The sequence below is a fragment of the Rhinopithecus roxellana genome, chromosome 9 (assembly GCF_007565055.1).
Source record: "Rhinopithecus roxellana isolate Shanxi Qingling chromosome 9, ASM756505v1, whole genome shotgun sequence".
Classification (NCBI taxonomy): Eukaryota; Metazoa; Chordata; class Mammalia; order Primates; family Cercopithecidae; genus Rhinopithecus; species Rhinopithecus roxellana.
This window is the reverse complement of record NC_044557.1, coordinates 35,635,248-35,662,300: the sequence shown is the minus strand read 5'-3', so window position 1 is coordinate 35,662,300 and position 27,053 is coordinate 35,635,248. Positions and strand designations below refer to the sequence as shown.

The 27,053-nt window shown below is 38.3% G+C and overlaps 1 protein-coding gene across 4 annotated transcripts in view; it reads right to left on the bottom strand.

Annotated features, from left to right (window-relative positions):
* Positions 1-25,760, bottom strand: part of YTHDF3 (YTH N6-methyladenosine RNA binding protein 3) — a 43,400-nt gene extending 17,640 nt beyond the window's left edge. Inside the window, exons 1-5 of one of the 4 annotated variants that reach the window (XM_030937735.1) lie at positions 25,417-25,760; positions 24,911-24,935; positions 21,226-21,371; positions 18,296-18,381; positions 7,315-8,913 (exon numbers count right to left, since the gene is read on the bottom strand). In XM_030937735.1, coding sequence (XP_030793595.1) covers positions 7,315-8,913; positions 18,296-18,381; positions 21,226-21,283 — 1,743 coding nt within the window. In that variant the 5' untranslated portion in view covers positions 21,284-21,371; positions 24,911-24,935; positions 25,417-25,760. The remainder of the gene's footprint in view (positions 1-7,314; positions 8,914-18,295; positions 18,382-21,225; positions 21,372-24,910; positions 24,936-25,416) is intronic. The other 3 variants (XM_030937737.1, XM_010360370.2, XM_030937738.1) reach the window with 3 other exon arrangements.
* Positions 25,761-27,053: the final 1,293 nt, after the last annotated feature.

The following is a 27,053-nucleotide window of genomic DNA, read 5'->3' as shown; positions in this document are numbered from 1 at the left end:
AGGATATGACAGGTTGGCTCCTCCACAGGAAGAGCCTTGTTGGCTGCCAAGGCAAGCCAAGGAACTCCTGTTGCCAAAATAATCAGTCAATAAAAAATATCTAGCAATGACAAGAGATGAAATTAGATTTTTAAAGTCCTTATTTGTTGTCATAATCAGGCTCAAGAATTTAAAGAAAAACATGAACACAGGTAGGAAATGATAGAAAGATACAGTAACTATAGACCTCAATGTAAATTTTAGTTAAAATCTCCCCAAACTTGGGGAAGGCAGGTTAGTATAACCCTTCTAAACTTATTATTCAAAATTGTTGTAACCAAGTTAGATCCTTTACCTGATCCTAGATTGGATTCTCTACTAGAAGAAAGCAATAAGCAATTTCATGGATCATCTGACAGAATATTACGGTTATGCAAGATAATACCCTTATTCTTTCCTATAGAAAAAAACACTATAGTTTTTGGGGGGAAAGTTATCTCAAGTGGTTCAAAAAGAACCATAAAGCAGATGGGGAAGCATGTTAATAATAAGTGAATCTGGATAAAAGGTATGAATGTTTCACATATTCTTATTCCCCCCAAAATTTATTTTTTTTATTTTTATTGTTTTTTGAGATGGAGTTTTGCTCTTGTTGACCAAGCTGTAGTGCAACGGCACGAACTCGCCTCACTGCAACCTCCGCCTACTGGGTTCAAGCGATTCTCCTGCCTCAGCCTCCCAAGCAGATGGGATTACAGGCATGTGCCACCTTGTCCGGCTAACTTTTTGTATTTTTAGTAGAAAAGGGGTTTCACCATGTTAGCCAGGCTGCTATCGAACATCTGACCTCAGGTGAATTACCCGTATCGGCCTCCCAAAATGCTGGGATTACAGGCATGAGCCACCATGCCCGGCCTCCCCTAAAAAGTTTATTTACAACCAAAAAGATGAAGCAAAAGTATAATCACCAATATTTTTGCATGTAACTACAGTTTAACTATTCTATTATCTTGGCACCAATATATTTGGCCATTTTTCTAATGATGGACATTTGAACTGCTGCCTTTAAAAAAAAAAAAAAAACTATTGATTGCTCCTAACATTCTTATACATGAAAGTTTCTATTAGGTATGCAACCCAGAAAATAACTGCTGAATTATAAGGTAGATGTATGTTCAACTTTACAGGAAAATACAAAACTGCTTCTTGAAGTGACTTTATCAATTTAGATTCCCATTTGCAACTGTGTAAGAGGTCTTGTTATCTACAGTCTTTCCAATACTTGATATTGTCAAACTTAATTTTGCCAAATGAATGGATATAAAATATTCTCACTGTAGTCCTGACTCGTATTCCCTCATTTTTAGTAAGCCTTTATATTCTTATTAGCTCCATGTTTTTTCTCTCATTAAATGCCTATTCACATCTTTGACTTTTTCTATTGGGTTATCTTTTCTTAAATACATAGAATTTCTATATAAATTCTTTAAAATATATATTCATTTATTTTAGAGATGGGTTCTCATTGCGCTACTTAGGCTGGTCTCAAACTCCTGGGCCGAAGCAATCCTCCTGCCTCAGCCTCCTGAGTAGCTGTGAATATAGGCATGCACCACCACACTAGCTTATATACTCTTGACACAAATCTTTAGTCAGTTATGTTCAAATTTCTTTTAGTCTTTTAAAAAACATGGCTTCTTCTTTTTTCTTTTTTTTGGACGGAGTCTAGTTTATCACCCAGGCTGGAGTGCACTGGTGCAATCTTGGCTCACTGCAATCTCTGCCTCCACGGTTCAACCAATTCTCCTGCCTCAGCCTCCCAAGTAGCTGGGACTACAGGCACGCACCACCATGCCTGTGCCTGGCTAATTTTTGTATTTTTAGTAGAGACAGAGTTTCACCATGTTGGCCAGGCTGGTATCAAACTCCTGACCTCAAGCAATCTGCACGCCTGGGCCTCCCAAAGTGTTGGGATTACAGACATGAGCCACGATGAGCAGCCAGGCCTCTTAAACTTTCTTTAAAGCATCTTTTGATGGACAGATTTTAATCTAATCACATTTAGCAGTCTTTTGCAATTAGTGCTGCCTGTGTCTTGTTTATGAAACCCAACCTTTACCCAAGGCTTCCAAGATACCCACTTGGGGATACAGTACATCTACATACCAGAAGCTTTGAGAAATTCCAGCTAAATACATGAGATAAGACCATATTAAAACTAGACACTAATAATGACTTACAACTACTTTTATTAAGAAAAAAAAAAAAAAGCATACGTAGTAAAGAAAATCCTAGCAAAATACCACTGATTTTTTCTTTTCAATGAAGTGAAGAAGGACCTAGAATAGACAGCAGTACATCCTTCCTTCAGCACTAAAATGATAAAAGTATTTGAAAGCAGTTATGCTGAAGCACAAGCATATCAAAGAGAAAATCTACAAATGAAAATACAAATTCTGCCTACACAAGGCTTAAAGTACCAGAAAGAAAACTGGACAAAAACACATGGTACCCTATATGCTAACCATCTAACAAGCAAGGAAAACTGGTTCCTAACACAGTGATTTCAAACTTAACGGACAGTCAAATACCTAGCACAACTGGCTTTCCCTTTTAAATCTCCACAGACTGGTGAATCACTTAACTGGTAAAATCAATTTACAGCATGATTCTCCCATCTCCACATTTGCAAAGGGAAAGGTATATGCAACTAGCACCCAGCAATGAAAGAAATGGGGTGGGGAAGGTAAAAGTACCCATTTTGAGGCAAGTAACTGAATTCAATGATCCTCTTACTGGTTCAATGACTAAACACAAAAAGCCCAAAGGATAGCCCTGAAGCCTCCCCCCAACCACAAAGGAGATAACAAAATTATGAGTCCAGATGAGTGGCTGCCAGGGCTTAGGCCTTGGGAAAGGATGGAAAAACAAAAGGCTAGTATATAAGGGAGGATTTGGGGGATGACGAAACTGTTCTGTATCCTAACTGATAATGTGGTTACACAAATCTACATGTTACAATTCACAGAGCTGTACACCCCCCAAAAGTGAATTTCATTGTACGAATGAATTTTATGAATAAAATACACATATTTTAAGTATACACATATTCTTATAGGAGCCTTATTTACGTTACCCCCCAAAAGGAAAACACCCCAAATATCCTTCAAAGAATGAATGGAATAGACACAATGGTCTATCCATGTAATAGAAAACTACTTAGTAATACAAAGGAATAAAGAACTGAGTTATACAACGACATAGATGAATTGCAAAGATACCATGATGAGTGAAAGATAAATGTCTTAAAAGATCATATAGTACATAATTTCAATTATGACAATATGGAAAATGTCTTATAGGGACAAACAACCAATCAGTGGTTCAGTAATGAGAGGGAGAGAGAGGGCTTGACTATAAACTGGCAGGTCAAGGAAATTTACAATTTTATTATATTTAATTATTTTTAGAAGAAAAAGATATAAAATTTCTAAAAAACAGTAAGGACAGAAAGCAGACATAAGTTTTAAACAGTCCTTTGTGCTCAATAAAATCAAGATGAATTCTAGGATCAAGGGATTCCATTAAGAAAACAGAGTTAAGAGTGGGAGCTGGATGTGACAACAGAAGCAAACAAATACTATCAGTGAAGAATGCAAAACCTCACAAATCACAGAAACATCACAAATCAAATACACATGAAAAATTAGTGAGCAGGAAAAATCAAATCCTCCAAAAGAAGAGAAAAAGAATAAAGAACCAACAGAACTCAAGGACAAAGATTCAACAAATTTGTTGACATTAATAGAAAAAAGTGGCCTGCAGACAAAGGATTACAGAAAACAATATTCATGTTGTACACGTTTTCACATTTACATTCACAATGTAAAAATAAAAATCTTTTGTGCACACACCAAAAAAACAGCTATTTACAAACAAAAAATGTAGGCTAGCCTCAGAATTTTCCATAATATAAAACCATTTAACGAAAAAGCAAAGCCTATACATAGTACCTTAAGTGAAAAGGCTGTTGACTAGAAAGAATTCTATACCTAGCTAAATGGCTGTTTACATATTCTGACCAAAGACATTTTATGGATCTAAAGGCTTACTAATAAATAATAAGTTAAATAAGATTCAAAACAGAGCCGTCAAAGGTGTGTTAGGCATTAAAAAGGGTGGCAGCAATGTGACAGAAGAAAAACTTCTGCCGAATTAAATTGAAAGGAGATTAATTGAGCAATGAATATGATTCACGAATCACAAAGCCAGCCAGAGTAGGCTCTCACACTCAAGTGCAGCCCTGTGGTGGAAGATTTGTAGACAGAAAAAGGAAAAGTGATGTACAGAAAACGGAAGTGAGATCAACAGCTCGATTGGTTACAGGTTGGCATCTGCCTTATTTGAACAGTTGGCTACATTTGATTCAGCCAAAATTTGGCGATTGGCACCAAGAGTAGGCTACGGTCTGTTTATACCTCCACTTGTTATAGTTCGCCATGTACAGAAAAACCTTTAGGCTAGACTTAAAATATGTAAGGAGGCAGCTTTAGGATAAATTTTATTTAACAAAATAATGAAACAATATAAGGGTAAAGTTAAAGTTTAAATCACTGTTGTGTATATGGCTACAATATACATCATAATATAGCTACAACATATACCTGTCATTAAAAATTTCCTAAAACAACTACATAATATTAACATACCAAATACATTATAACAAAACTAGGATTAAACTTTCAAGTTGGGTAGGAAAAAAAAAGACAGAAGGGTGATTATCTCCTCAGTGGTGGGCGAAAGAAAAGTTATTTCCTTGCCATGTATCCTTTGTCCTAAGTAAGCTCATCCCACTTCCATACTATCAACTGTTTAAGAACAAAAGGTCCCCATATCTGTGACTCCAACATCTAACTTGCCTAATCAGAGATTTTGCTGCCTGTATTTCTCAAAGGTACCTTAAAACCAGCACAATCTAAAAATGAAGTCTCAACTTGCATCCCACCTTTCAAACCTCAAATCATTTCTCCTGACGCGCTATTTGTAATGGCAGTTACAGTATGACCACTTTACTCAACTGCTAAACTGAAACTCAGTAACTACTTTTGATCCCATTTCTCTCATTTCCCACATTCAAGTGGGACAAAACACAATTATATTCAGCAACCCATCTAAAAGGTTCAGCAGAGCCTTAAAGTCATTTGTATTAATTACTCCAAAGCAAAGTTTCTAACAATCCAACACAGCAATCAATAACTAGCACCAGAATCACCTGGAGTAGTTTATACTTAAAAAGTACACTACAAGTTCCTTTAACAAATATACCAAGGGATAGGTCTCAAGAATCTACTATTTCAATAAACACCCCAATTAATACTTATGTGAACTAAGGTTTGGAAACTACTGCTCTGGGGTTATTATTCCAACATCTTCCCTCCGAGAAATGTTGAAACACTTCCCTCTGCTGCACACAACCATGAAGACAAGATATTCAGCTTCACACACAGAAACAAATCACTGACATTTTACAGAGTTAAATTAAGTTACCTCTTTATCTTAATTTCTACATAGGAACAGGCATTCTGTAAGAACATGCTTTCCATAGTAACAAGCATTATTTACTAGAGGAGCTTCTAACTTAACCCCTACTAAGTTTCAAAAGAAATTCAAATGTATCCCCTATAGAAAAGCCCATCCATTTTCTCTTTCCACCTAAAAATAGAACCCCAATTTTACGTTACCGTTTGGAAGAGAAAACATTCCCTAGTTGAACTTACTCTTGTGGCCCTGTGATCAAAGTCTGGCCAATATTTGGGAGGCTAATCCCCATATGGGCCACTTGGTAAGATATTTTTAAAAAATAAAATTAAAAAAATTCTGGCCAATATAATACAAGGATAAACAGCATGTTTTATTTCAGGAATGTCTCCCTCAGTCTTACAGAGGGTACATAACAGAATTAGGAATCAAATTCTGCAAAGCCTGTATTTTGTACAAGTGCTTTAAGTATAAAAATTACAAAAATACTTCAAAAGTTTTACGTTTTAAAAACATATTTTGCCAGGCACGGTGGCTCACGCCTGTAACCCCAGCACTTTGGAAGGCCGAGGTGCACCGATCACGAGGTCAGCAGTTCAAGACCAGCCTGGCCAACATCGTGAAACCTGTCTTACCAAAAATACAAAAATTAGCCAGGTGTGCTGGCGGGCACCTGTAATCCCAGCTACTCGGGAGGCTGAGGCAAGAGAATCGCTTGAACCCAGGAGGTGGAGGTTGCAGTGAGCTGAGACCATACCACTGCACTCCAGCCTGGGTGACAGGGAGAGATTCCATCTCAAAAAAAAAAAACAAAACAAAACAAAACAAAAAATATATATATGTATCATGTAATTTCTTATAAACACAAAATTAGTAAAACATTTATTTAAAAGTTGTTTCAGCCGGGTACAGTGGCTCAGGACTGTAATCCCAACATTTTGGGAGGCAGAGGGGTGGGGACAGATCCCTTGAGCTCAGGACACCAGCCTGGGCAACATGTGGAAACCCTCTACCTACAAAAAAACACAAAAATTAGCCGGGCATGGTGGCATGTGACCGCAGTCCCAGCTACTCGGGAAGCTGAGGTAGGAAGATCGCTGGAGCCCAGGAGATCAAGGCTGCAGTGAGCCATGTTCACGCCAGTACACTCCTGCCGGGACAAGAGAGACCCTATCTGAAAAAAAATTAAATAATATATAAAATGTAAATAAATAAAACGTGTTTTAAGTGCCAGGTTCAGTGGCACAGGTCTGTAGTCCCAGCTACTTGGGAGTCTAAGGCAGGAGGATTGCTCGGGGCCGGGAATTTGAGGCTATATTCCATGACTGCACCTGTGAATAGCCACTGCACTCCAGCCTGGGCAACATGGCAAGATGTCATCTCAAAAAAAAAATTCTTTGTTTCAAACTCTAAATACATTTTCTCCTATCTTAGTATGATTAATAATATTAGTAATTAGAGACCCTGGTTAGTTTACAAAGTCTGTTTAGTTACAAATGCCAAAATTCATTCAGCTTTGATGATAAACAATGAGGCCCAATGGCCTTTATCATCTAGGGAGTATGAAGAATGAGCAAGAGGCTAACTCAGCGTGAGTTACCCTAGGAAAGGAAAGAAACAGCTCATATAGGACACACACAATACCTTCAAGGGTGTTTGTAGAGTTGTTTCTTAAGTAGTTGGTTTCCTTCACAGAAAGTTCTTAAACTCAGAATACTAACAGGCATTCAAGAATACCCATCCATGCACCCCACCAGCAATACAAAGACCCCAAACAAAAAATTACTATATTCTTACCCTACGCATGGCTTCCTCCTCTTCTTGACGCTTTTCATAATGTGCAAAGTCATCAAAGATTGAGGTGGTATGCTTGAAAGTAGCAATTATTTTAAGCACTTGCTTAGCTTTTTCTAGGGGTACCTCTTGAGTGTCCCTTGAATTGGTAACCGGTTTGTTGTCATTATTTTCTAAGCGAATATGCCGTAACTGGTTATTGGGAACATCTTTGACAAAGATCCATTTAACTTCAAATTTGCCCTTCCACTTATCCTGAGACCAGACACCAGCATATGCATTATAGTCCACAACAGACTTCATTTCAGCCATTCCACAAAAATGTCCACTGCCATTCACACTGAAGAGTAAATAGAGTGGGCCTTTCCCATTCAGGGAACGGTAAGCTGCATCCAAACGCTTATTACCATGCTCAGTACTACACCAGATAGAGTATTTAATGGAACGATGTATGTCATCCTCAGAGTAGCTTTTAATGATAAACACACGTCCATTCTTCAGATTCCAATCAAAGTCTTTGGGATTATAGTTGTTTATGGCCTTTAGCTTTTCCAGCACGGGATGCACTTCTACACTAGAAGGTGAAGCACTGACAGGTACAACACCTAAACCAAAGTTTTCACTGCCCGCTCCATTGTTCTGGTTGAAGCCTGCTCCCCTGTTCCGAGGAGCTACCCAGCGATTCTGCAGCTGCTGCTGTTGAGGCTGCACTTGGTGAGGCTGGGCCTGTGGCTGAGGTCCTTGTTGCTGCTGTGGTTGTGGTGGTTGAGGCTGCTGTTGAGGCAGTTGGCTTTGCACCAATGGTGGTGGTTGAATTAATGGCTGAGGCTGCTGGATTATAGTTTGAGGAGGCAGAACTGGTTGGGTTGGTGGAGCCTTTACCACTGACCCCTTTTCATCCCAAGTTCCAATATTCATGTTGTGTTTTATAGGAGGTGGTGGTACAGCAGAACCCCCAATTCCCACATTGCCCTTGGGTTTAAGTTTCGGTTGAGGTTTGGCAGGTTTTCTGGCAATGGCAGCCCAGGAGGTTGGTTTAGGTGCTGCACTGCTAACTGGGGGCACACTATTGGTTGCAATGCTAGTCATACCACTGCTGCTCAAAGCTGTACCTACAGTTTTTGTCACTGCAGCTGTCAGGTCACCACCAATTTTCAGTCCAGTCATGCCTTGCTCAATACTGCTAATGCCAGGCACCTTACTCAAAGTATCATTGCCAAATCCAGCCTGTCCATCAGTAATAGCTCTCCCAAGAGAACTAGGTGGATAGCCATAACTGCTACTATAAGCAGAACTTTGTGTTGATTGTCCCTGAGATCCACTTGTCCCCCATGTAGAGAAATCAGCATTACCAGGAAAAAAGTTAAATCCATGTTGACCAAGAAATGGAGGGGTATTTCCTAATGCCCCAGGTTGACTAAATACACCATCTGGTATATAGTGATGTTCTCCATTACTCATTTGTCCATAGGTTGTCAGATATGGCATAGGCTGGTCTCCAGCCGTGGACCACGCTGCTTCCCCAAGAGAATATGGAAATCCAATGGATGGAGCATAGTAACTAGGCATGTACGGATCTGACATTGGTGGATAGCTATTACTCTGCAAAACAAAATATCACAATCAGTAGCGAAATGTCCTCTTAAAAGGGCAAAAAAAGAAATCTGAAAGATTAAAATCAAGAAGTTTTAAGTAAATGAAAATAAAAGATATACCTATTCTAGATAAACAAAATTAAAATTTCAAATCCAGTTTTATCAACAGAAAAATTTGCTGATGAGTATTCACATCTTAAAATATTTAATACAAAATAACCTATAAGGCTTTTTTCAGGGATGAGAGTATAATGAGCATTATTTTTGTTTGAAGAGCCAGGCCCTCTGTCACAATTTAAAAATATCTTAATTTCTACAGAAGGCTAATATATAAACTTTGTGGACACAAAATTACGATTTACAGCCAGCTGTACTTTAACCAACTGATGTATGCAATCACTTACATGTAAGGATTAAATAAACTAGACAACTCTGCCAAATATTAGAAGAATTACAGCTCATCTATATGATGGAATCCAGTTCAGTCATTACATTTTGTACTTTCGTTAAGGAAAAAATGGAGAAATGCTCATAGTCTGAGAAGATTCAAGATTATGTCTACAGCAGGATCCAAATTTCTTTTCGTTTTGCTTTGCCTTGTTTATTTCAAAAAGAAATAAAACAAATTCCTTATCATAGTTTCTTACTGGTGGAATAACAGACATGTTTTTCTTTACATTCTCCGTTTCCCCAAATTTTACACAATAAACCTATTACAGAACAGTTTTGTTTTTTTTAATTAGAAATAGTGAGTTCATATAAATTTTTTTCCAGAATTACTGAAATTCAATCAACCTTCATTATACTTATCATTTAGTGAACTGCCAAAAATCAAGGCACCAAATTTCACTAAAGGAAAAAAAAAAAGCTCAAATTTGTTACTAGACAATATAAAAAATAAAATAAAATATTTTAAATACTTATTTCTTTTGAAGCAAGCTTCTTAGGCAAAAAAAAAAAAAAGGTCTGAAACTAGATTTTCGATCTTTGATTTAGGTGTGCTTTTATTCTGTTTTATTTTTGAAACAGAGTCTCACTGTGTCACTCAGGCAGAAGTGCAGCAGCGCTATCTTGGCTCACTGCAACATCCACTTCCCGAGGCTGAAGCAATCCTCCCATTTCAGCTCCCAGAATAGTTGAGACCACAGACGTCCACCACCATGTCCAGCTAATTTTTTGTATTTTTTGTAGAGATGAGGATTTCACCATGTTGCCCAGGCTGGTCTTGAACTCCTGGGCTCAAGCAATCTGCCCGTCTCAGCCACCCAAAGTGTGATTTACGTGTGATTTTAAAGCACTGCACAGAGCTTCACAATTTGTAGATTTACACAAAGTGAAAAAAATCCACTAATATTGTCAGTACAACTGGTATTACTTTTCAAGGGTCAATAGCATTTTGAAGGTTATTTAATTTATATAGACAGTCAAAGTTCTTTGGAGTAAAGTTCTTAATCCATTTCTTCTACTGTTACACTCTTGTCACTATTTCGTGGCTGCTTTTCCACTCATGAATATGTGACAATAACATCACAGATCCTACCTGGAACTAATTTTCAATTATTTTTGAAAAGGCTTATCACTGAAAACTGAGATGTTTTATTACTAAGTTACTTGTTTTACTATTAAATTACCTTTGGTACACAAAGTATTTGGTATACTCTTGTAACTGTCTACTGTCTATGGAAAGCTAACTTAACATATTGTTTTTTGAAATGATTCTGATATGACTAAAATAACTTAAGAACCAAATATAGGCCGGGCGCAGTGGCTCAAGCCTGTAATCCCAGCACTTTGGGAGGCCGAGACGGGCGGATCACAAGGTCAGGAGATCGAGACCATCCTGGCCAACACGGTGAAACCCTGTCTCTACTAAAAAAATACAAAAAACTAGCCGGGCGAGGTGGCGGGCGCCTGTAGTCCCAGCTACTCGGGAGGCTGAGGCAGGAGAATGGTGTAAACCCGGGAGGCGGAGCTTGCAGTGAGCTGAGATCCGGCCACTGCACTCCGACCTGGGCGACAGAGCGAGACTCCGTCTCAAAAAAATAGAGGTTACATTTAAATTAATAATTCTGACGATTTCCTGGCTATTGCTAGTTGTATTGTTATTTCTTTTTCCAACACAATCAGTCCTTCGTATCAGTGGGTTCTACATCTGCGGATTCAACCATTCACAGATTGAAAACAGCTGTGAAAAAGAAATGAATAGTTGCATCTGTATTGAACACATACAGACTTTTTCCTGTCATTATTACCTAAACAATACAGTATAACCATTTACACTGTATTAGGTATTATAAATAACCCAGAGATGATCTAAAGTATACAGAAGGATGTGCATAGGTTACACGTAACTATTATATCATTTTATATAAGGTTCTTGAGCATACGCAGATTTTGGTATCTGTTAGGTGTTCCGGAACCAATCTCCCACAGATACCTAGAGACAACTGTATTTTTGATCCACAACTGACTGAATCCGTGAATGTAGACACTGCAGATATGGAGGGCTGACTATATTTAAAACTGGAAAATTCATGTGTTACTATTTACTAACTGAACACATTCTTCAGCTATAATGGATAATTAGTAACTCTAACTGCAAATATAGTCAAAGAATGCTCACAATATTCACATGAAAGGAATCAACAGCATGTTTAAAACTGCAATAGTAGCATCTTACAGAAATCAATATTGGAAGTACTGACTGCTATATTTAAATATATATATAAAGAAAAGCCTGAGGGAAGTTCAAATACACCAACAATAGTTCTTGAAGAAAAAAAATCTCGACAAAATTAATGACTAAACTTTGGAAGCTATGAAGATGACACACACAAATGTGTACAATTTGATCACTAAAGTATCTACTAAAAATGAAAAGTACTCAGTGCTTCATACTGACAAAAAGTCATTGTGATATAAAACTCTCAAAAGTTTAATAAAAATGAGAAGTTCATCTAGTATAAATGAATATACGTTAACTGATTAAAAGATAAAACTGGGCTGGAAGCGGTGGTTCACGCCTGTAATCTCAGCACTTTGGGAGGCCAAGGCAGGCAAATCACCTGAGGTCTGGAGTTCGAGACTAGCCTGGCCAAAATGGTGAAACCCCATCTCTACCAAAATTACAAAAATTAGCTGGGCATGGGGGCACACATCTGTAATCCCAGCTACTCGGGAGGCTGAGTGAGGCAGGAGAATCGCTTGAACTCAAGAGGCAGAGGTTGTAGTGAGCCAAGATCAAACCACTGCACTCCAGCCTGGGCAACAAACGAGACTGTCTCAAAAAAGAAAAGAAGGCCAGGCGTGGTGGCTCAAGCCTGTAATCCCAGCACTTTGGGAGGCCGAGACGGGCGGATCACGAGGTCAGGAGATCAAGACCATCCTGGCTAACACGGAGAAACTCCATCTCTACTAAAAAATACAAAAAAACTAGCCGAGCAAGGAGGCAGGTGCCTGTAGTCCCAGCTACTCGGGAGGCTGAGGTAGGAGAACGGCATAAACCCGGGAGGCGGAGCTTGCAGTGAGCCGAGATCCGGCCGCTGCACTCTAGCCTGGGCGAGGGAGCAAGACTCCGGCCCCCCCCCCAAAAAAAGATAAAACTGTATACTGTCTTCATCCTTTTATTAAACCGTTAAATGTATCCTTTATTTATAATTTTAACTATTTATGTCAACCACTAATCAAATGCATACATTGCAAAAAACATTGATATAAGATTCTCATTCTAAAAGAATATCTACAGTTAAATGGAAAAGACAAATAATACAGGAAAGTGGATAAATTCCACATGGAGATGCATAGGAAAGGTGGGCTGAATATGAAGGTAACTGGTTTCCAAGTTTTAATTTTGATTGTTGGCAATGCAATCCAGATTCAGTAGTCTTCATCTGGATGTGGGAGTGGAAAAGCACACAAAGTAGGAAGTTTTTATGTTAATTCTTTATAAGAAAGCATTCAGAAAATTAAACTCAAAATTTATATTGAATATTCTTATTTCACTATGACAAGTGCTGAATTCTACACAACAGTTACACGTAAAGTTTTTAATTTGTCTATACCCATAGTGTAATTCAGGGGTCAGCAAACTAAGAGGCCAACAAGTAAATCAAGCCATGTTCAGTCTCTGTCACCTATTTGGGTTTTTTTCTTTTAGCAACTCTTATAAAAGCTTTTAGCTTAAAGCCAGGCACGGTGGCTTGCGCTTGTAATCCCAGTTACTCCGGAGCCTGGAAAAGGAGGATCAATTGAGTCCAGGAGTTCAAGACCAGCCTGCACAAGAGATTATCTCATTAAAATAAAAAAAAAATTAGCCAGGCATGGTGGTGCATGCCTGTAGACTCAGCTACTTGGGAGGTGAGGTGGGAGGATTGCTTGGGCCCAGGAGTTCGAGGCTGCAGTGAACTACGATCACACTACCGTACTCCAGGGTGGGCTACAGAGATAAGACCCTCTTAAAAAAAAAAACAAAAAAAAAAAAACAAAAAAACCCCCCCCCCACACACAAAAATTGAGGTGCTTCAAACTCCTCAAGTGACTTCTGATTTAACAACAAAAAGCAAAAAGTTAAGTGATGTTCATTCTAATTTTAATGCTTGTATTATTCTATGTACCTTCTCCTAGTATAATTTTCTAAAAGTATAATTTATGCATATCTAATCATAAAAATGTCGTTAAGAAAAATGTCATAATATTCAACCTGAATATTTCACCAACCATAATTCTTCATTCTCTGATTCTATTAGATAACCTAATCCATCCATTCACTTAATAAATAATGAATGCTATATATGCCAGATACCATGCTGGTTACTGGAGACAAAAAATAAAAACATGGTCTCCAATCCGGAGCACTTCACAGGTATGGTGAGGAAGACTTATTTACCCTATAACGTGATAATCACTCTAACTGAAGTACAAAGAAAGTAAAACAAAACACAAGTACAAAGAAGAGGGAGTAAATAACTGGAAAATCAGAAAAGACTTCCTGAAGGAAATGCCATAGGTGTGTGTACACATGTTTGTATAAGACATATATACAAAAATTGAGATCGTGAAAGAAACATTAAGAAAATATTTATACTTGCATAAAATAATGGTAAGTTCTATTTTGCCAATCAGATGGAGAAAGTTGGCAGAAGATGAGCTAGAAAGGGAAGTGGAACCACCACTTTAAGGGCATTCATATAATAAATGTATTCACTGTTGAGAAACTACATAGGCCGGGCGCGGTGGCTCAAGCCTGTAATCCCAGCACTTTGGGAGGCCGAGACGGGCGGATCACGAGGTCAGGAGATCGAGACCATCCTGGCTAACACGGTGAAACCCCGTCTCTACTAAAAAATACAAAAAACTAGCCGGGCGAGGTGATGGCGCCTGTAGTCCCAGCTACTGGGGAGGCTGAGGCAGGAGAATGGCATGAACCCGGGAGGCGGAGCTTGCAGTGAGCTGAGATCTGGCCACTGCACTCCAGCCTGGGTGACAGAGCAAGACTCCGTCTCAAAAAAAAAAAAAAAAAAGGAACTACAGTAATTATTTAACATTACAGTGACACAATCAGACTTGGATTTTAAGACTGCTGAGTGGCAGTACAGAATTATTAGTTAGAAAATCACATCAATAGGCAGAACTAATGAATACCTTAACTAAGGACAGTGATGACAAAGGCAGAAAACGACAATTTAATTCTCTATATTACTTCTCTGATAAAAATAGCTAAGAACTTACTTTCCCGAACACACAAGCAGACAAACTCAACTTGAGTTTTCCAAATTATTCTTCAAATTTATATGCACAAATTATATGGCATATTTAATTAAAATCTAAATTTTCCAATCAATTCAGTCATAAAATTATTCTGAAGAACTATAAAGAACTAATTTTAAGAAATGAAGGACTGTGATTTACTTTCAAAATTACTATAAACATTATTCCTTCAGAAATTGAACACTATAAAATAGAAGAAATATGCTGCCACAGAAGTAGAAAGGTCAACAACTTGTTTTAAAGTACGCTTAGGTTTGATATGAACTAGATCTAAGTATACAAAACAATTTAAGTTATTAGCAAAAGACGTTTAAACACCTTTCCCATCAAAATATTTATTTTTATTTATAATTTTAAAATCAGATAAATGAATTTAATTTTAAAAACACACCGTGTATGGTGTATAAGGACCTTATTAAACAGTTGTATAACTTTAAATTTGCCACTATCTTCTTGAGATCTTTCACCAATAAATCCAGTTTTCACTCATGTATTATGATAGTACTATTTAAAAGGTCCAAACATTTTATTTAATTTTCTAGCTAGGTAATTGAGAGTAACCTAAATTCTCATACAATTTACCTTGAAGATTCCAGATAATTTTCAATAAACGAGTTTTCAATATTCTACAGTACTACTCCTCTTTAAAATGTAAATACGTATCTTGCTAGAGATAATTATTTTTAATATTAAAGAAAGATGACTGCTGAAAATCTATTTAGTACTGCAAAGGATACGTAGAACAGACCTTACTGGAATCAAACTTTACAACTTCTCTTCAAACATTATACAAATGTTGATTCCAAAGGTCATGAGTTAAAACAAATCTTTTAAAACATTAAAAGAAATATTTTACAAATGTTTTGTCCCAACATAAGCCGCAATGATGTAGCTGAAAAAAATCATTTGGGTTCACTAAGGTAAATGCCTTTACATCCTTTAAAAAGTAATGGTTTCCCAAACACTTTTTAAAACTTTTTTTTTTTTTTTTTTTTTTTACAAGTAAAGTCTTACGCACAATTCCAATATATAGAACAGATAAAATGCAAACCACAGCACTGGTTGCTACACTGGTGGGATTCAGGCACCCTCCGCTGGTTTCTCCCCTAGGAAGAGACTAAAGTGCCTCTATTAAATACCAGAAACTCTCTTGACAAAAATTTTTCCTCCAACAGAAACCCTTCTATGCCCTTGTGACAAATAATAAAGAATTGTAAAATATCTGTTACCAAGCAAAACATGCAAGATTACTTCAGGTAGCAATTTCAAAACTGTCTTTTACAGTCCACTAAAATTCCTTTAAAAAGAGTTTGAAAGGCTGAGTGCAGTGTCCCACGCCTGTAATCCATCCCAGCACTTTGGGGGGCCAAGGCAAGTGGATCACTTGAGGTCAGGAGTTCAAGACCAGCCTGGCCAACACGTTGAAACCTCGCCTCTCCTAAAAATATAAAAATTAGCCAGGCGTGGTAGCATGTGTCTGTAATCCCAGCTACGGGGGAGGCTGAGGCAGGAAAATTTCTTGAACCTGGGTGACAGAGGTTGCAGTGAGCCAAGATCATGGCACTGAACTCCAGCCTGGGCCGAAGAGTGAGACTCCATTTCAAAAAAAAAAATAAACAGTTTGAACAAGTCAGGATTTTTTATACCATATGTTCATCTTAAGAACTTCATTTTCAATTATAATTTATAAATTATGAAATCAAGTAGCAAAAAAAAAAAAAAAAACCAGTTCAACTGTTTAGCCCCCAAAATTTCTCAAACCTATCTAAACATGGAGATCTTTTTGAAGGAATATTTACTACACCTCCTAATATCAAAATTTCTCAGCAAAGTTGGAAAATACTGCCATATTGCCATAAGTGTTAACTGAGATCACTCTATGAGCCAGAATGTAATAAAATCACACTTCCTTTAAAACTTGCACTACACTTCACAACAAATGATCTACTTTCATAACCTTTAGGTGGAAAAGTAATTTTGCTGAGATCGTAAAGTTTTTTCTTTCCCATTTATTTCTTCTCCTCCAATGTATGCTAGGAATGTTGCTCAGTAGATAGGAAGGGGTGGTTAAGGGGAAGTAACCAAGAGGTAGATGAGGTTGAACACAACCACCACTCTCCTTGGTCCTAAAAATAATCCTGCATCCCACAAATTGGGAACTATTTTTTGTTCAAATTTTCCCTATAACTCTATTGTACAAAATGTTCAATTCTGTAAGTTTTGGTTCCTTGTTCTTTCACAGTTTCAAAAATCTAGGTTAAAATTTTAGAGTACATTTTTCATTTTCTCCATATATGCAAGCAGACAAGTCAAACTTCAGTTTTCCAATTTACTCTTCAAATTTATGCACATAAAACTGGCATCTTTAACAGTGCCAATTAAAATCTGAATTTTCGGCTGGGCACGGTGGCTCACGCCTGTAATCCCAGCACTTTGGGAGGCTGAGGCGGGCAGATTACTTCAGGTCAGGAGTTCAAGACCAGCCTGGTCAACATGGTGAAACTCTATCTCTACTAAAAAATACAAAAACTAGCCAGGCGTAGTGGCATGTGCCCATAATCCCAGCTACTCAGGAGGCTGAGGCAGTAAGAATCACTTGAGCCTGGGAGGCAGACATTAGAGTGAGCCAAGATTGGGCCACTGCACTCCAGCCTGGGCAACAGAACAAGACTGTCTCAAAAATTAAAAACAAACAAACAAAAAAACTGAATTTCCAATGAAATTAATCATAAAATTATTCCAAAGAACTACAGAACTAATTTTAAGACCCGAAGCTCTTAAGCATTTTTTGCTTTTTTAATGCAAAACAGAAAGTTTCATTCCAGAATGTTCTCTCTAAAAAAAACTGGTGAATACTGAAAATGTATTTTCTTCATTTATTTCTATCAGTGGCATATTTTTAATAACAGACAAATGGATGCAGAAATGGCATACAGATACCTAATACCATTGTTCTTCAATGTTTAAATTGGAATTATGCTTGTACACAAACACTCAAGGCCACCAGTTATCAATTACTTGCTTTGATAAAACTGTCCATGTCTACAATACGCAAGCAACTGTGTTTATAAAGCAAGTATGTTTATAAAATCCTTAACTATTCCTAACATTATCAAAGTATGTTAAAATTTTCAATAGTTATCAATGAATTCAAATTGAAATGTTTTAAAAAAAAGAAAACACTACATTTAACTCAAAATTGCAGGCAATTTCAGGCAACTAATCCCTCCTTCAAATACACAAATTTCTAGCTAATTAAGCCTTTTAATTAGCTTAAGCTATGAAGATATAGCAGTGACATTAAAAGATTAAGTTCCTTCAATACACACACACACACACACACACACACACACACAAAACCTAACCATAATATATACAAATAATGGTCACCTTCAAATCTTTATTCTATATTTCATAACCTAGTTTCTGGTGCCTATACTTTCTGAAGAAGAACTCTCCTGTGCCATAAACCTGCAACTACTACCCACCACTCACTTACTATATAGGTACACGAGATGAATGAATCCATGTTATGGTTAATCTCATTAAATAATTTATTTGGAAAATCAATTAATATTAATAAAAGGTTAATTTCCTAAAATCTGAAACTGTCAAAGACTTACCTGATTTGTCTGGCTACTTAAGTATGGCTCAAAATCATCATCATTTACAGCATCTTTTTGATGAATCGAACCGTTTTGTACTGAAACTAAAAAATATGTTTGTATTAGAAGTGTTGTAGTTATCTTTACGAAACTCACAGCACAACCTAATGTTTTTAATATTTTTCAAGCCAAAAAAGTAATCCGAAAAAATAATACTGAGTTATTTTTCCTTTTAAGAACCCTCTTAAGGATAAACTATTTTAGATACAAATATTTATGTGCCACAAATACTTAAAAGTCTTTTGATACATAAGCCCAAGACCACATAAACACAAGCCATGTATATACTTCCCCTTACCAAAAACTTTAAGTAAATATCCCAATCTCAACACTGTAGTGAGTAAACTGTTATATAACAATGTTGGAAAGAGTTCCCTAATGCTATATTTGAATCTAAAATAACTATTTCAAGTAGTGTTGTAGGCAATAAAAAAGATTTCTGAATGTTCTCTGTTTAAATCTCTAAATTATTTACTCTAATAAAAAAATAACTATTTTTTTTTTTTTTTTTTTTTTTTTTTTGAGACGGAGTCTTGCTCTGTCGCCCGGTCTGGAGTGCAGTGGCCGGATCTCAGCTCACTGCAAGCTCCGCCTCCCGGGTTTACGCCATTCTCCTGCCTCAGCCTCCCCAGTAGCTGGGACTACAGGCGCCCGCCACCTCGCCCGGCTAGTTTTTTTTTTTTTTTTTTTTTGCATTTAGTAGAGACGGGGTTTCACCGTGTTAGCCAGGATGGTCTCGATCTCCTGACCTCGTGATCCGCCCGTCTCGGCCTCCCAAAGTGCTGGGATTACAGGCTTGAGCCACCGCGCCCGGCCAAAAATAACTATTTTTTATCTCATATTACAGTAAATGTCTTAAATGTCTCCAGTAAAGTTTAGCTTAAATTAACCTGAAACAATATCACAATGAATAGACTTATAATTATGAAATGTCTAAATAAAGAGGGCTTTAATTCTAAGCTCTCCAAAACGAAGACTTTCACATGAAACGACAAACAAAATTAAGACACAAATGATAGCCATAATCATCCTTGCAACAAGATCAGAAAACAAGTCAGAAAATAATTTTGTTCAAAGGTCATCTCCACAAACACTCTGAAGTTGTTATTCTCTGGATGCTGTTTCAGAGTGCTTTTGAGCAGACTCCAGAAGTAAGGTCCTGAATTTGAATCTCAAGTCCACCACTGAGGAGATGATCTCCAGTTAGGGATTTAACCTCTCTAACCTTTGACTGTTTCTGTTTCAGAAGGTTATGAATAGTACCTACCTCATCTCATCTGATTATTAAATGACAGTGTTCAATAATCTTAGATATTATCACATTAAATATTACAAGATCCAAATAGGACTAATATGACTTTAGAACCATTTAAACAGAAGTGTTACTAGGCTAATACTTGCTGGGGTGGCACTATGTAAATATACTATTCTATACTAGTGAAGATGAAAAAAGTTGAAAGTTTCCGATGGATCTCCACAAATTAGAAACAAAAAGAACTCCATATCTAAAGATTTACTGCTCAAAGGTACAACATCACCAAATTTTATGAAGTTAGGAGGGTGATGGGTTTAAGTTATGTGTTCCTCTGTAATACTGTAACATTTTTATTATCCCTAAATTTTCCCATGAGTGTAGAGCACCTAAAATGTAATATTATGAGTTAACAGTGGCTTGGGAGCAAAGATACACAAAATTCCTTAAATCTTTGCCATCCGATGAGTAGCAAAGATCACTCAAAGATATGATGCTACTGTGTAAAGCACTCAAAGTAGACTTCTTACTACACCACATTGCCCCTCAGAGGCCACAAGAGCAACCTGAAGGTCAACTTGATCCTGGCTCCACTAACGTTAATTTAACTATGTCTGATAAGGACTGCATCAGAACTAGAGTTGAGCTAAATATGCTCCATGGAATTTAAATAAGTAATAGCCACTAGAAACCAAAATAAAGAGGGTGCCTTAGGTTACTTCTAGTGCCATTATAAGGCTGGGTTACTCATTTCAGTCCAAGAGATTCTGACATACCTGTTCTCCTCTGACACTGGCTTTACTGTTCCTAAATCAAAGGCAGTTTATGCACGGTCTATTACTTCTTGAAAAAAAAGTCTTCACTATTACACTCATACATGTTAGTCAATATTTGCAACAGCTAACAACCTAAAAATTATGACTATCTCTCATATCCACTAGGTTCTCAAAAATCTAGTTCATAGAAATACAAAAACTGCCAGGCCAGGAGCTCAAGACCAGCCTGGGCAACCTAGCAAGATCCCATCTTTACGAAAAATGTTTAGAAATTAGACAGGTGTGGTGGCATGTGCCTATAGTCCCAGTTACTCAGGAGTCTAAGGAGGATCACTTGAGCCCAGGCATTCCAGGTTACACTGAGCTATGATTATGTGACTGCACTCCAGCCTGGGCTACAGAGCGAGACCCTGTCTCTATTAAAAAAAAAAAAAAAAGTACTTACTTAAAATTTATCTGTATATTATACTGCTATTCTTACTTATTTCTTCTGTTCCATTCTTTCTCTTCTAAGGCTAGGCCTGAGAACAACCCATATACTATTAAAAATACAGTCTACAATCATTTTTAAATGATGCATAAATGTCTACAAAGTCTTAAAACATAGTACAAGAAGTCAATCTACTTAAAAGTTTAATTAAAAGTACTTCACATATACTGAGAAGCTATTTGCATTAAACTAGCCCTTAAGTTTTGGAAGTGTATCTTTAAGAAAACGATCATAAAGACTTTCGTTTTTGAATATTACTTAATGACAAACTAATGTCTTGGAGTCTGAAAACCATTAAATAGAATTGAAATCCAAGCTAGTTCCATAGTCTGTAAAAGTTCTTCAGGGGAAAAAAGAACAGATGACTTACATGATTCTTCGCCTGTTTCCTCTGCTCTATGAAACAGAGTCAAATCAAGATAGAACATGGGCCTTAGGAGCCAGGTGATTCTTTGCTCTGGTCCTGACTACATCAAGTTAGGAAAGTCAACAGATCTGTGCATCATGTTTCCCCACCTACAAAAACAGCGACAATACCATATACCCTCTATCTCCTTACAAGGATGTTGTGAGGATTGATAAAATGAAGCCTAAAATAATGACAGTAAAGTGCTTTGAAATCATTTCTTGGGAGGATGAGGAGAGAATACAACTGAATATTGCCAAAATGCAAGACATTTTCCACTACTTTCCTGAAAATTAAAACTTAGCCAAATTTAACCTAATTATTTTAAATTATAGTTGTATAAAACAATGCATATGTCTCTCTGTTGGAAGAGAGTAGAGAGGAGGAAAAAGATAAATCCTGTTCCATGAATTTGCTATTTATAAACTTAGGAAGAGGAGAAAGGAGGCAGTAAGGCCTAAGACTGTAAGTACGGCATCTGACACTTCCATCCATAGTACTCCCAAATAAAAGCACTGCACACCTTTATTCCAATAAGCAAAAATTCTACTTGTTAATAATAAAAAAAATACAAAGTCAGTGCTAAATTATGAACCAACAGGCAATAATTATCCTTAAATTTCTACTATCCTTTGGTACTACTCTTGCCAAGGATAATAAAGAGTTCCAATATTTAACACAGGGACAGACTATTAATTAAAAAAGCATTCAAACTTAGAAAACAAGTAAACCTTGAATTATTACTTACTCTACAAAAACACTTTCGTCATATCAAAGACACTTATTTAGAATTCCTTTTGGCTTCTGTAATGAATTAAGTAATTAAGGATATACAGAAAATCAAAGACACTAAAACTAGGTGTTAGGCTAATGCTGTCAACTGAAGACAATTCAGAAAAGAAACAGAATCTCTGAAATTAGAGTAAGTTGACTGAAAAGGATTATGTGTTCAAAATTTTAACTGACACCAACTTCTCAAGGACATATTTTTTATAAGCTTGCTAAGTTCTGAATTCAAGATTACACATATTTAGAATACCGAGCTTGTAGTTTAAGGAAAATAACTTAATAAAAGTAAACAGAACTGTAAAATAATTTTACTAGCTGGAAACAAGCTAAGGCAGAACAGCTTTTCTCAAATACACACATAGCTACTAATATGAGGTTCACTGGTGGTGCTGCCTTTGCCTTGTAATTCTCCCTGCAGAGTCATAAAAATACAAATAACGTATATGTGTATTTGTGCATTTGTAGCATCTGCCATTTTTAAGGAACTTAAATGATTAGCAATACTTTCAGGCCAGTAACATTTTTCCCCTCCTGCCAAGGCTCCATGCAAAGGAGTCTTCCTGCATCTTAAAAATAGATTAAGTGAGGAAAGTGAAAAGAAATTCAGCAAATGTAATTGCTACTAGAGCAGCGAACTATTGTAATTATAAGAATCCTCACAACATACCACAACAATTATGACTAGAGTTATTATTTTTATTTTATAGAGGGGAGATTCTGACAAACAGGTAGAATGTTTTCAAGCTCACTTGGCAAGTCAGTAGCCAAAGGCAGTATTAGAACTCAGGACTCCAAGGAATCCCAATCCATTATTCTAACCTTAGATGAAATTAATAAACTGAACAACAAGGGGGAAAGAAAGAAAATTTGAGAAGGCCGGGCGCGGTGGCTCAAGCCTGTAATCCCAGCACTTTGGGAGGCCAAGACGGGCGGATCACGAGGTCAGGAGATCGAGACCATCCTGGCTAACACGGTGAAACCCCGTCTCTACTAAAAATACAAAAAAAAAAACTAGCCGGGCGAGGTGGCGGGCTCCTGTAGTCCCAGCTACTCGGGAGGCTGAGGCAGGAGAATGGCGTAAACCCGGGAGGCGGAGCTTGCAGTGAGCTGAGATCTGGCCACTGCACTCCAGCCTGGGCGACAGAGCGAGACTCCGTCTCAACAAAAAAAAAAAAAAAAAGAAAATTTCTTGAGAATAAAGAACTATCAAAATAAACACTTTGTGTATGTGTCTCAATACACCTAACAGAAGTGAAACTGACGGATAAAAATTTTTGAAATAACCAAAATATACTTATTTGCAAACAGTGGATATATTACACAGTTTATAGACAACTCATGTCTAATATCAAAGATGCCACCAGTGCCTAAGTGAAATGACCACTCATAAATCAAATTTATTTATTTTACTGACTTACAATGCTGTAGAGACTCTTTTAACAAACAAGTACCTCATAGAACTTGTGTACTTACCTTAAAGCAGGTAACACAAAACACTTAGCATTTCAAATAGCCTTGCAAAGTGCCACCTCCCCACAGATCTAGGATAACATAATTTATGCTAGGCAATAATGACCACAATTTCACAATCTCCAAGTCTATGTAATTCCTAATGGGTAGACTAGCAAAAAAAGAAATTAATGGATCATTCTTTTGAAAATTCACAAATTTTTAAAAACTCATTTAAAATAAATCAATATCCAATTTTATTTCAGGTTTACGCTTACAACAAAAAAAATTCTAGAAATGAAATTTTAAAAATTAAAATGTCTAAATATTTATATACTGCAAGAAAACATCTTTAATGAAAACAAACCAATAAATGTTACCTAATATGGTGCCATGTAATTGGTATGTACAAATTCCACATTTCAAAGGAAATTAACTAATCTACATATCCAAAACCTATTATTTTAAATTCACCAAATTTGCAATAGCAAATAAATACCCTAACAAGAATTTAAAAGGCACCAAAGACAATCTATATCTAAAAGGCTACTATAGATCTTAATTTCTAACACTGTTACTGAAATGAACAGAAAGCAAATTTTAGCGTAATTTCAAGCACTACAAAATGTTATATACAATTTGCTTTGATGTTAATTGGCAATATCCCAAGAAAGCAGTTATTGTTCTATACTTAACTGTCACATGACTAATGTAGTCAGCTGACTGCACTGTTCCATATTAATACAAAACACACTTTAAAAAAAAAAACACTTTTCTTTCAACGGTACTTTTGCTAAAGAGTAAATTATAAAATCCTGAAAGAAAGTCACAAATTATTTTATTCTCAGCCCTTTATAGAATACCAGATTGATTCACACCTTGCAATCAGGACAACAGTGCAAGATTGCATGCCTACTTAATTCTAATCTCTCTCGTGTTGTTGCCTCCTTGCAACTGACTTCAACAGAATCTGTGATTAACAGTACAATTTTCATTAATCTGATGGAATAGTATGTAGAGTTCCATTTTCCAGTGTAATCCAGACAAGTCAAACAAAATGTCCACTTCAAGAATATACTTGTCTACATACACATGTAGAAATTTTTTGTGGCAGAAGTTACATAACACAGATAAACTGGAAAACCAAAGAAATACCACTAGGTTCACACCAATTCCTGCTTAACTAACAAGGAAACTGTTTCTCGTACTACTTTGGTTTCTATAAAGTGGCTTCAAAGCAACGAACTACCGAAGTTCTGGATAGAACTTGGCTACCTTAGCCACGATGAATATTTTAGCTAATCCTACATTTTTTCCCAAGACGGAGCAAAAACAAACAAAAAACCCTCACAGAGTTTAAAAGTAACATCAAGGCAACACTGAGCAGTAAGAAAAAAAAATCCAAACTCACCTTTATTTCCTTGCCCTTTAGGTCTCTGTGTAGCAAGACGAAAGATGCGGTAAAGAGGAGAAAAAGGAAGAAGAGAGAAAGTGTGTTAATCAAAGGCATTATCAAAGACAAGTTATTTTAGACTATCCGCGTAGGAGTAAAAACCCACCATATCCTCCACAGCCACCAATTTCCCAACCACCCCCGGCCTTTAAACCTCCCACCCGCCACTCGGAATCCTTCTCCCAGAGCTCGCCCTGTCTCAGCCCCATGTCTGCCGCCCTCACGATGTGTCCTAAGGCCCCTAAGACCGGTCCTTGCCCCCACCCACCGCAGCACCGCGCCCGGCCGCAGGCTACGGGGCCAAGACGTACGCCCCGGCCCAGGCAGCTACACCGCAGCAACTTGCGCCCGGGGCACCGCTATGGGGCCGGCAGCGGCGGCGACGGGGAGGAGCCGAAGCCCCGCGCGAGGGTGGAGCTCCGGGACTCGGGCCTTCGCCGAGCCTGGGCCCTCTGCTCCCTCACCTGATCCACGCTAGTGGCTGACATTCTTCACCGCAACCCGAGAGCCGCCGCCGCCGCCGCTGCCTGGGCCTCTCCCCGTGCACTCACAGCAGTTGGCTGTCGCCCTTGGCCGAGTGATTGTTCCAACCGCCGCCGCTGCCGCCGCTCGCTGAGAACCCAAAATGAGGGCCTCGCGCTCGGGAGTCGGAGGAAGAGGCCCGTCTTTTCCGCTTGCACGCTCCTCTTCCCCCTCTCTCTCTCCGCTTCTCGGGTCCACAATGGCGGACAGACTCCCTAGTCTCACTTCCGCTCCGAGCCTCCCTGACCTTCCGCTCTCCACTCTGACGTCCGCGCTCACCTCGCTCTTCCTCCCCCACCCTCCCGCCGCCGGTCTTGGCTCCGCCTCCGCACCGTCACGTCATCGGAGACGGGACGCGCTGACTGCCCGTGGGCGCATGCGTCGTGGAGGGAGGGCGTCGGGGCGTCCGCGAGTGCCAACTTTCAGCGTCTTGTCTGCGGATTCCTTCTATCCCGCCCTGATGCTGCAGGGCGCTGGCCAAGCGGCGTCAGCTGGAAGGCTGGCCAGAGCCGGATTTTGTCGCACTCTGGGCAGGAAGGCGGCCGATGGAGATAGTAGTGCCTTGCTTAAGTCACGGCGGCCGGCGGTGCCCTCCTGGAGGCTGACTGGACGGAGGCAGGGAAGATCCCAGTGAGCGGGCCGGGCCTAACAGGAGCCTCCGGCGGCCGCCCAAAGCCGCGGGCACGGGTGCTGACTCAGCCGCCCTCGGGACGGAGTTGCTGCGTCCGCACAAACCCGCCAGTGCAACTGAAGTGGCGGGTTAGAGCTGTGGTACTTATGTCCAAGCAAACGGGAGGAGCACCGGCGCGGGTTCAGTCTCTCCAAACCCAGTTCAGCCGTTATCTCTGGAGTCAGACTTCGCCGCCCAATTCATGGATTTGTGCTTTTGACTCCGCTCTGATTTTTTTGAATGAGTAAAGTTGCCTGGGATACTTAAGTATAGTTGCAGAGCGTCTTTTCGACCCTAAAAAGAGGGAAATTTCCATTGAAAAAGTTCTTTTCCACATATTGGCAAACCCAAAGGATGCCAATTTGCAACATGTTGACATTTTCATTGAAATATCTACAATAAAGGCAAACATTCCTTGTCTTTCAGTGATACAGACTCCATGGAAGGAAATAATTTAAATGACCAAATACTTTCTGTACTTCAAAACCATCAAATAAGTGATCATTTAGAAAGTATAATTGTAGAATCATAAGATTAACTTTGTAGTTTACAGTGCAACAGTATCTTAGAAGCACTGAATAATAGAAAAACTTAAGAGGCGACTTTTCTTGTGAATCACCAAGAGGCATTTTTGAGTTCTGGTCAGTTTCCCTGGCCCTCCCATTCATTGCCACAGGTGCCAACCTGAGCACCCTTGCACTTCCCAAGACTCCACCAACCCTTTCTGCTGTTGCTCTCAATGTCTCCCATCCTTCACTCCCAAACACCGTTTTAGTTTTAATGAGTTTACTGATACATGCTATGAGCCAGGAACTTGAGAGAGAATATACAAGAGGAGGCTTATGAAATCTTGCAAGCCTTGTCTTTGATCCTTAGTATCATGGCTTTGGAACCCAATCAATTCGAGTT